This window comes from Prenolepis imparis, unplaced genomic scaffold (genome assembly GCF_030444845.1).
Source record: "Prenolepis imparis isolate NDT839.2.m4 unplaced genomic scaffold, iyPreImpa1.0 SCAF_1, whole genome shotgun sequence".
Taxonomy (NCBI): Eukaryota; Metazoa; Arthropoda; class Insecta; order Hymenoptera; family Formicidae; genus Prenolepis; species Prenolepis imparis.
Genome location: NW_028141159.1, coordinates 8122202 through 8134658, shown reverse-complemented (window position 1 = coordinate 8134658; position 12457 = coordinate 8122202). Strand labels below are relative to the sequence as shown.

The following is a 12457-nucleotide window of genomic DNA, read 5'->3' as shown; positions in this document are numbered from 1 at the left end:
TTCTCTCTCTTTATCTCTCTTTCTTTCGCATTCCTTCCTTTTATTCTGTTATATACTCCGATGCGCCGGCCTTAATTTACATATCTCTGTATCAATGCTACTACCTTGCTTCACCGGGCGCATACTTTCAGCGACAGCGCAGCGTGGTTCACATTTCATGATCGTTCGCCACTATCGATTCTCGCAATGGGCAAGAAGGTTACCGGGATTGTAGGTGGCTCCAGATTTTCGCTTTTCTCGGCCACCAGCTTAGCCGGATTCATTTATGCTTTATGCGGATGTATATTGCGAGGCGCGCGTATCAACGTCATCTCCTACGATCGTCATCTTCGACGTAAGAGTACTAGAATATCGTGGTAGCCGCTCATAAATATGTTGACTATGTTTGCCAGATGTTACAGAAGTTATGACCACATTTCTGTATCTTCTACTGTGAAATTTATACCGAATGATAGATAGAAAATGACCAATCTGTTAAATATAAAGTAATAATAAATAAAATATTGAAAGAAATTATGTAATAAAAACATATATGTTAAAGAATTATATAATATTCGAAAAGCAATATGTGTTTAAATATATCTGCACTATATACTTAAACTTTTAATTTTTATTAAAAACAAACACTTTCTTTTTCTCTTGAAGAGTTAATATAAACATCGATGTTCAACTATACGAAACTAAACATTTATTCGACGATTTTATATCGTTTTTAATTAAATATTTACAAGTCAAGATTCTTGTTCGTAAAAGACGAAAGAGAAATCTCGATAATCATTACGTACCGTTGCTTCGTATTTATTGAGTAATTTTTTAGCATCAATATTTAATTTAGAATATGATTAACAAATACATTGGGTATTGATAATCTAACAGACACATTCATACCAAGAATTCTGCGATTGCATCTAGATAGAAAATCAATAATTACGAATCGACCATGTGTCATTTGCCAACAATTATTGTTTTTACATCTATTCTTGTTGCTCATCGTACTTACGGAAATATAGAATAAAAAGTAAGATATACCAACTATTATTGCAGCAAATTTCTCGATCGGCTTTCTCCGATTATTTGCCAGCTGGCTTTACGTTTCCGTTTATTCCTCGCAATACAAACGTTGACTAAGAGAAATCGTACATTATTAATCAATCTCACACACTCCAACTAAATACTGAGTTCTACATTTCCTCTACATATTTAACGCTGAATGCTGTTTAATCGTTCACATTCTGTTTACATTAATTATTATTTTTATATTTTCGACAGATTTGAAATCAGACAACCTCATTCAACGCTAAATAAGGATAGGGATCTAATTGTAAGTGCTGAATCACATAGATTTAATCTTGAGACGTCTGGAGATAAATTTTAACGCGTCATTGGTAATTATAGCTATCATTCGATCAGTCTTCAATGACAAAGCAATAAAATTAATTATTAATTTATTAATTATATTAATGTATTATATTACGAGTGATAATTACTTTTCGATTTTACAATTTAGGTACGCGTTAAATTATAATATTAGGTTAATCATCATATTAAATCATCGCAAGTAACGATTGCACTAGAGAATGATCGTACAAGAACTAAATTATAATTGTTATAATTGCGGGAAGTTTTAAGAAAATACATATTACAGGGTTTATAATAAGAGTCAACAAATCATTAATGACGTCAAAGGATTAAAAATTAAACAATTTATCTTTAACACACTGGGTAACGAGAATCTTTTGCTTAGGGGAAATCCTTAGATGGGATCTCGAATTCGCATTGCATAATGCAATTATTTGTCTTATTGTTCACGCGGTTGCACGTCATTCCGTGAGACCATCAGGGTCTTTCCTAGAACGTCACTGGCGAGCGCAATTTGCGTGCCCAACATCGCGTGCAATCGTCCTGCCGAAGGATGACTAGTCGATTTTTCACGTTTAAAACGTGTACTTTCGAATTCGAAAAGAATACATATATGTATATGTCGCAAACGCGCAAAATACGTATATCGCTCTTCTTTTATTATTCACGGCATATATATCTTCAGTTTATTTGTTTGTTATTATGTCTGGTCTGTATATGTCCGTCTACCTTGAGAGGTTTTAAACAGAAACACGCACGCGTCTTTCATCGCCGTTACTTAACACGCGGCGGTGCCGCGCGTTAAAATCCCGTCCTGCGTGATAAAAATATAAAATTCCTGACGCGAGAGAGGTCGTGTAAATCTAATATCGCTCTAAACGCCGTATCCGCAAGCAACGGTGCAACGAGCAACGAGGAAAGTTCAAATACCCGCATGCCCGTTTATATATGATGAACTCTCGGCGACGCGACGCGACGAAGATCTCCGGCGACCGCAGATTAGGCCCGCTGGAGGTGCGTTCCATTGCGCAGGTTTATTTAAATACATATTAATATTTAATACTCGCAGTGTGTTTAAGTGGGAGTTGCTCTCGTCGGCCGACGGGCCCTATGTAATTACAACCGGCCCACATCCGCGAGAGAAACGAAAAAACGAGTAAAGACTACGAAGGCCCGGCTCTGCCTTCAAAATAAAAGTATAACGAAGCACTAACGTCAGACTATGACGTTTAGTGCTATTTTACTCTTGTACAAAATCTAGAACAAACTGGGTTCTTTCAATGTGTCAGTCGTTTCAGAAGCGATGCGAGGGTCCGATCGCGTCAAAGTTTCGCGACAATCGTCCAGCGATCGTGCAATTAAGATAGAGACAAGAGAGACAGATTGCGAGGAAGATAATATCGAGGGAGGAGCCAGCATCTCTTGTGAAAACAAAGTTATCTTCGTGTCATCAACATTCTTGGCCAAAGTCATTACCGTCGCTTTTGTATCCGGTGTCCGTAATATTTGCACCAATAAACGATGAGTAACAAGACGAGCAGGAATCCCCGCAAAATGATGTATCATTATGCGTATTCGTTCTCTCGTAGCGGCGGCACTGACTGAGGAAAGGATGAAAAAGAATCGAGAGGAGAAAGAAAGATACCTGAACAGAGAGCGTAGCGTTTTTCGCGATTTTCTCACGAGGATAATTTCGACGATTAGCGCAAAAAACGGGGTCCACTGCGCGCGGAGCGGTGAGCGCGAGAAAATGACAGACAGAAATTGTTTTGCCATGCCGTATAATTTGCAGGGCCGCAACCATCATGTATCATTTACGCAAATTATAAATTCGTTATTTTACAATTATTATAATGCATTTGACCCGAAAATGCCGATGACCCAGTCACACCGCTCGGTATACAGATACGCGATATGTACACCATCAGTCTTTTTGTACAAAAATCTTTCAAATAACTTGCCATTTAAAGCCATGTAAGACAACCGAAATTTTTGCATCTGAAAATCACGCACAAGTATTACCGCAAGTCTGTAAAAAATAAATATATATATATATATATTGGGTTGTTCGGAAAGTCATTTCGTTTTTTTCATCTTTCATTTTCATGCAAAAAAAACGAAATGACTTTCCGAACAACCCAATATATATATATATATATATATATATATATATATATATATATTGTAATTTTTAATAACATTAACAGAATTTATTTTCGTCATTCATTGTTACCAAATACTAACAAACGTTTTAATACTGCTAGTTGCGGATTATTTATCGTTCTTCTCTTATCTGACATTCATTATTATAAGATACTTTATGCCTTATCATTTTATTGTAAAATCGATTATCAATTTGCGTGACAAAATATGCCAAGAGATTATATATCGCTATCGTAATTTTATTGTAAGCACTTGAGCGATAAATGTATATATTTGATTCATATCCGGTTGTAAATCCTCAAATATTATTTATCTGCGCGAAGTGAATCCGCCCCTGCGCCCATGACTCGTATTCTGCCATGCGGAGAATCAACCTGTTGTATTGAAGAGGAGTCTCACGGAAGCTCTCCGATCAATTGTGAAGATCGTGAAGGATCGCGGCTACTGTCAAGTGTATTGCCAAGACCGCTGGTGTTGTATCGTAACTAGTTTGCGGCGCGTCTGGAATTAATTCGTTCCACAGCGCAAGTGCGCACGTGTTGCACATCCATCGTTTTATCAGCCTCGTTTAAAAGTCTTTAAATATGTGCTTTACGGAGACGTTACCACGAGATTCTCGTTATGTAGTCGCGGCGACGATACAGCGCTGACTAGTTTTACGAGTGACTTATGCATTTAAACGCAATCGGCACAGACTTGATTGCGGACTTTCGCCAATGCACTTAAACACCATGCAAAGGCGATAGAATCATGTCGTAATCGCAAAATTCATTAAAAAAAAAATATCGCGCAAATAATATAAAACTGTTTATGAATTTTACGTTATGATACGATGCTTTACGTGCAAAAAATCGTTTAAAAGATAATCGTATATCGTCTTTAAAAATTATTTTTCATACATATATATTAATGTATAATTTTCAGAAAAAATATTCTTTCTCTTGATTAGAAATAAAAGACATGTAAAATTAAATATCATAATTGTGGTTCTTATATAATAGTACAGTATCGTGTATATAATGATGCTAAAAGTTGTTGTTTGTAAAATTAAAAATAACATAAGTATGAATCTCCAACATAATTACAGATAGTAATAGAATACTGCTAGATTCTTTCGCTATGCGCTAAGTCGGGGATTTCCTACGAGTATCTCAAGATTATCAGATAGACGATAATTTGCGTCTTACGTGAAAAATCGGAAATGATAGATGGATGAGTGTGTCATACTTTGCTTCCGGTCGATCCTTTTCCAATTATGGTGATGTGAAATGGGTGTGTGCGCGAATTTCTTCCCGGAAGATCCGATTCAATCGCGAGCAAATATTTATACGCGATCATACAACGTCGTCACGACGTCATCGTGACGTCGTATCGACGATGACGCAAGGATGCTTCAACGAGCCGTGATGAGCCGTTCGTTCATGCAAGCAACTCGAAAGTATACATATACAACGAGGGATGCCTGCAGCCTGCAGAGAAGCGGCGGCGTTAATTTTCATCTATTTTTAGCGCTTTGGCACGCCTCACGTATTACAACGAGAAAACGTGAAGTAGCGAAATTACTCGGGATTCCGACAGACAGAAGAGAGTCTGCCAACATTTTTCATACGAATTTTGTGACAATACGTTGTTAATCATAACAAGCTAATTACGTTGTTCTAACGTCGCAAAGTCGGAAGATACATTCACGTTAATTAATGTTACGTAGACCGGAATCCTTCTTGCTGTTAATTAAAAGTACGACTATTCTTATAAAGTCTCAAGCGCAATAATATTGCAAGATTCACTATCACAATAATGGAACGACCATATCATTAATAAGAATGGAAAGTATAATTGCGTTATTGGCAATATAGAAAAGAAATATTTCTATATTTGATCATAATCAAAGAATTCAGATACTTATGTTCATGTTTAAATTTTTCATATTTCTTATATTGTAATTATTAAAATATCGAATCCCTCTCTAAAAAAGGCATATTAAGTCGATTCTCGCAAATATTGTTACCTCTTTTCTACGATGCTGATTGGTTGTCTCGATTCGCATTGTGCATTATATTCGTATAGTATCGAGAGGCTGTCATCACAAGGGTTAGCAGTTTGACAGTTTGTTCAAAATAAAATTAAATAAAATAATATGTTTCAAATAATATGTTTACCCTATACCCTATCCGCGATTAATATTTTTTGACAAAAATCAGCTGATAACTGTCAAAAATATTAATCGAGTTTGACGTATTATAATATATTATTTAAAACATATTATTCTATTAAATTTTATTTTCAACAAACTGTTAAACTACTAACCATCGCGATGACAGCCTCTCGATGCTACAAATATAACGCACAATGCAAATCGAAACAGTCAATCAGCATCGCGGAAAAGATGCAACAATACTTGCGAGAATTGACTTAACATGCCTTTTTTAGAAAGGGATGCTATAATATTTTAAATTCAACTAATATTTTTGACAATTATCAGCTGATTTTTGCCAAAAAATATTAATCGCGGATAAGATATTATAACATATTTAAAATATATTAGTATTTTAATATTTTCAACATTATTATATACGCCTCATTACCGCTATAAAAATGTTATAAAAACAATTTCTCACTCACCATTACGTGCAATAGCTGAGTTGTAGTACACAGCACACATTGATCTGAAAACAAAATATTCAAATTATGTAGATACATATGTGTGTGTCGAATCTCTATAAACAATACAGTTTAGAAAAAATGTTTTTATATTGCAATATAAATATATAAATATAAATATGAATACCAATACGTAAGTTAGAATATTTAAATAGCAAATTTTCGCTTTAATAACATTTTTTGACAGAAATCAGCTGATTAAAGCGTTAATTTGCTAATTAATTTTTAAAATAATATGGTAAAAATTAAATTTTAAATATGTTATAAAAATTAAAATAGTAATATGTTGTAAATAATATGTTATAATACCTTATTCTCGATATCAGCTAATCAGTTATCAGCTGATTTCTGTCAAAAAATATTAATCGAGTTTAAAGTATATATATTATAACATATTATTTAAAACATTCTTTTTTAACATAAAATCGAAGAATGACGCGCGTATACCGCGCGCTTGTGTTGTTCTATATAGTATTTTAAATATTAGATATGTTCTTTCAAAAATTACTTATTATATAGAGAAGTAGATTATGATACTATATTCGAGATGTATATTTTACTCTATGTTTGCCTTTATAATATAAAACCGTAAAATATTTATGAAGATGTATACATATACATCTGAGGTGGAAGTTTGTCAACGGGGCATCCAGACAGATTTGCATCGGCTTTGGGCTAATGGACGTGTCATCCCATTATTAATTGCAGCCACGGGCGACTTAATTCAGTCACGTAATCGGTGCCTTGGCCAACTTTAGTCCGGCGATGCAGATAATCGCTGTATCGATTAATACGAGCCATTAGATATTGAGAATGTTGGACGACGGCTGGATAGCGGTTGACGTTTGATACAATCAAAAAGAATGAAATGATTTGAGGCGTTCGAAACGGCGGCGACCACCGTGCTCGCATCGATAGCGTCACTCTGTCATCATAAAACTCTACCATCCATGTACGTATGTCGCGAATGAAGAATGTATCGGGCATATTTGTACAGTCACCGAACACTGAGAATTACTTCTTATTTTTTAAGTCGCATTCAAAGGGGTCCATATGTTATTGCTCGCTATGGTCCGTATTATCCAACCGGTTTTTCACTTACACGATTAGATATGTAAATATTTTCAAGAGTTCGTCCAAAAAAAGACAGAGTCTTTCAATCTATATATATGTAAGTCTATAAAAAATGCATTAAATGTTATTGCAATGAATTAATAGCGTTCGTAAAACAAGCGAAAACTAATGCCGTACATTAAAATTAAAATTGCAGAAAGTGTCAATAATTTTCTAACGCATTGTTTTTAGATATATTTGCGCATTATGACTACTGCTATTGGGAAGAATCAGCAATGTCAAATTCGTCATCGAACAATTTGGCAGTTATATCATCTATTGAGGTTAAATATAAGATCAATAGGACGTAATTTATAAAAGACATCAATAATACCTTCCACTTCTGTTAGTCATTTTCGAGTCTGACATATATCGTGCACAGCTATATTCGCGCATCATGATTATTGATTCTAAAAAGAATCAGCCGGAAATGCTTAATTCGGGAAGCATTATTGACGCTTCCTGTATAATACGTTCTATTAAGCTCATATTTAACCTTTTTGTTTAAACAGATATTGAACTATTTGATCACTACGCTGCTTTCTTAGGACCGACACGCGAATATATGTAGACACGGTATGTCTACGACCCAAAAATGCCTCACCCGGAAATGGAAGGACATTACTATTGCCTTCCGTAATGTGTGTGGCTGCTGAAGTCGCCGCACGACTAGATCGTAAATGTCATCAGCAATGTGAAAACGCTGATTCATTCGTTATTTGCCAATGCACCGGCTCTTATCTGCTAGACGTCGTAAAGTCGCGCGCAAGTACACTGACTCACCTCTTTGGCACATTAATCGACATGTCAATAAGTAATATATAGGCGATTCGGTCTCGCGAAATGATCCCGCGTGTATTCGATCGCATATAGTTGTCGCAGAAATATTACGACAAAATATCAGAATTAACATCATCGTAAAGTATATTATGCACAGCCGAAATGTTTCATACATATATATTCTCGATCTAAACGCAATCTCGCATATTCATCTCGTAACGCTCTTATCTCTTACACGCTATTGAACTATACCACCACCGAAGACAGGCTGAATTCATGAATGGAAAGGTTTCCGTGTCGCTAAATACATACATCTCCATGCTCACAGAGAGAGAGAGAGAGAGAGAGAGATACCGCCCGCGTACGAAAGTTCACGGAAGAGAAAGTCTTCCCCCTTCCCACCCCTTCCCACTGATGAAGATGACATCACCGCTACCATGGTCATGGTCTCTATTGATTCTGGATCGGAGACGCGTATCGAATTCGAGAACTTTCCAATAATCTTTAAATGCTACGAAAGTTTAATCCTGAGATAAGCATTCGTTATATATTAAAGTTGGTCTTTTCATCTTGCCTTCGAAAATATCGTACATATCTAAATAGGCTATTTAAAACGGATATTTTATATTACAATTTATTTTCAATATATGTATGTTTTCACTTTGCAGAGAGAGAGTTTCTCATTATCATTACTAATAATATTTATTGACTGATTAGTTTATGCGACCAACGCAAAGATCGTGTTCCAACCTACCGCCTTTCTCCGCAGAAACCTACCGGTTTGCAGTTCGAATTGCAACGACTCTTGCTCGCCTTCTTCTTCTAGCGGTATACGCTTGTCTGTGAACAATGGGACATCAGAAAAGTGAATGACGTCACTGAATACAGCATCGAATCCTGCCTTCTATGGTTTTCAATCTCAAGAGTTCACGCCATACCTACGTAGGTCGTTTGAGATAACATTTATGTGAAAATCTTTATGGTCTTTATAATATCATACACATTATAAATACCATATTATACCTATTACATTAACTAACTAAAATTAAGAAACAAAAATTGTGAAATTTAAATCACGAAGAAGTCATAAATCGATCAAAATTTGGAATTAAAAATGATATTAATAAAACACAGTAATATTTTATTCAATTAGACATCATTATATTATAAATAGATAAATATAGCAGATATTTTATATCCCCCTTCAACATATACATTTAAATGCTCATTTTTATATATCATAAAATAATAATAGTGTAATATTATATAATATTTATCTCTCCGAGATATCTCTAATTTATATGATATTATCCAAGATATCTAATTTATATTAGATATCTCGGATAAATTGCGAAATATGCAAGTTAAAAAATTATAATAAACCTTAACGCTTTTCGATGACTGTAAATGCGATCTCTGAAATGCGATCGATGATTAAAAAAATCAAAACGGAACTAGGGACTCCAACTGCGTGGTTTTCTCAAACCCCCTCGTAATCTTCGTAGTTCTGTTCCCCTCATTAGGGAACTGGACGTGGAAGGTAATTGATACTTTCATAACCTAGCAGCATTCCCACCTGCGAATAGCTGAGTTTTTGCCGCGGCCTCGTTAGAGGTGACAATAAGTAGTTACCTGTTTCCAGGTAAGTACCTGCTCTGCTCGCTTGCCTGTCGTGGAACGTCGCGAACTGAAAGACGATGCAATTGCACTGGCATTATTACGACTATGATTTTGCGATACGACTTTGTGGTTTTTGCTATGTGCGGAATCAAGCGTCGTAATGATAAATCAACCGCATGTATGTTATTTTAAGAAAAATTTCGATTCTTCGAGCATGTTCTAAGACGGTTTTTAAGCATTTTTTAAAGAAATACTATAGCATATATAATTTTTCAAATTTGCACACATATTTGTTTTTTTTTTAATATTTTGTACAAAATTATTGGTATTTTTTAGGTAAAAATACGATATATATAGGTCTAAAACGTTTTCTTTTATGATTTTTATGATTTGAAAAGTTATATCTATTTAAGAAAAGTCAAATAAATTTTTAATTTATATAAGTATATATCCATCATTCGAATTACAATAAAATATAATTAAAAATATAAATGGAAATAAAATGGCAGAATTTTAATACAGTATGCATTAATAATATGTGCAACAAAATTTCTGTATAAATTTTCTCTTCTCTTTAAATTTTCTATAAAGCTCGTATAAGTTAAATCACCATAAAAAAATCGCTATACAAATTTTTATTTTTATTTCTTAATTTTTGATTGAATTTTCTTTTCAATCTTTTTCTAACATATTTCTCTTAATTTTTTGATACTAATGTCTCATCTTCTTTACGTAAGAAGCATAAGAGCATATTCTAAAGTGCTTTTTAATAATTCTTCGAAAATATTCAAACTTGGAAGAATATACATATATGCCTATATAAATGCTTATATGATGTCACAAGTAGATACAGTCTAATCTACCTTTTTAAAGAAAAAATACTTACAAAAGATCGGCGCGATATACATACATTCATTTTTGTGTCTCATTTTCTATAAAATAGTACAGTTGTATAAATTATGCGGATTTTAGTAAAATATATTTTACACATTTTTTTAGAATCTTAAACTTTAAGAAAAAAATTGATTTTGTTTTGAACTTGTTTCTATAACGTGCGTTCGCACATTATTATATTAAATATATGTAGATAAACATATCTCAAACTTCTAAACGAGCAAACTTATATACATTAAATAAATTTTATTTTATAATTTTGTTAATAAAATTATTGTTTTATAATTAGAATGAGACATCGCTTATATTTATACAAAAATTACATGTTTTAAACTTATTCCGTATTTGCTGTGGTGCATAAAACACATTCGTATACATAACGCAGCTCACGTTGTTTAATAACAATCATTAAGACTGGGAATCAAGTCAAATAAATGACAGAGCCTTCATACTCAAGGTTTACACTTATACGAATGAATGATTCTTGCAGCGTACAGTTACGTTATGCAGCGGCCACATTCGGGCCGCGACAACTCTTTCGCATCCGTAAACTAATGATCCTATCTAATTATGTAAGTTCGTAACTGCGCGTATGTGTATAGGTGCGTGTAATACGAGAGTTTACAAATTAGACGCCGTTACGAGATGCGTGTACGCGAGTGTCGGCGCAACACTAATCACGGTGATTGCAGGGGAGTGCAAATCGTCGGCGGGATAATATTCCGTGTAATTGGTTCAGCTCCTGTCAATCTGTCTAGCTGCCGGACGATGTCTTAACCGAACAGTCGGTGTGTGTGTATGTGTGTATGTGTGTGCGTGAGGAACGCACGCATTTTCGCAAACTATCTCAATACCCCTATCATCCGTATCCGTTCGTGGAATCTATTACGTGCCACGATCTTGCGCCTTCCTGAGCAATTGAATCCTAGTCAATCGCGATCACGACAGGATCTAAAACCGTGCGTTATTTCAAGTTAACGCGTCGATGATCAAGTATAATTTTATCAGCAGGACGTAATTTGCTCCTGCGATAAGCGCGTTGCATTTAGAAATGTATATATAACATACAATATATATATCAATTTTATGCACAACATTTCTCTACTCTTTTTCGTCTCGTCAACATTATCATTTATCACTAATAAAAAATCCGCTTTATGTGCGAATATTTTTTACACATATATTTGCATTTCTTGTGCAACTCTTTAGAAGACATTCTCTGAAAGATAACAATGTTGACGATGCTCTCGTCTGGGCTACACATTCAAATATTGTTTTCAAAATTCAACATTTTTTTTCGATTTTTCGTTTCCCTACCATTGAGTTTTTCAACGAAAAGAACATTCTTGACAATACTGGCGCTACAACATCTGGCTATACAGGCAGAAGAAGAAAAGACTGGGAAGAGAAAGAAACCTCACATTTATTAATAAGTTAGCAAAACCAATCGCTGCTCTTTCTGTAGATCTTTGAAGAAGATACAAACGAAAGAACAATGGACAATCGCGCTATGGGAAACCAAGAGAACCTGGAGAGGCTTCTTTTGCTTGGAGACATATAATAGACTTTGATAATGCAGTCGCCAGTGGTCTCATATTATATATCATGCTAGAGAATCGCAGATCAAAGAAATTTAAAAAACCGCCTTCAGAGAATCGAACTGCACTTTGTTAGAAAATATTTTTTGGCATTCTACGCTATAGAAGCAATTCAAAGTAAGTTTCCCTATTTTTTTCCCCAAGAAACAACACTGGGCGAGTCCTTGGGGCGTTAAAAACATAAACTTTTGTTTAGGAATTTTTGTTTGTGGAAACAGTGGTATGATTTAATGCGGAAACGACTTCGCTGCTATAAGTACGCTTTCGCA

At 34.6% G+C, this 12457-nt stretch overlaps 1 protein-coding gene across 1 annotated transcript in view; it reads right to left on the bottom strand.

The window, feature by feature from the left end:
• The window catches only part of LOC145944651 (uncharacterized), a 250870-nt gene that overhangs the window by 225658 nt on the left and 12755 nt on the right, over positions 1-12457 (bottom strand). Inside the window, exon 2 of the mRNA XM_083053178.1 lies at positions 6145-6188. Coding sequence (XP_082909304.1) covers positions 6145-6184 — 40 coding nt within the window. The 5' untranslated portion in view covers positions 6185-6188. The remainder of the gene's footprint in view (positions 1-6144; positions 6189-12457) is intronic.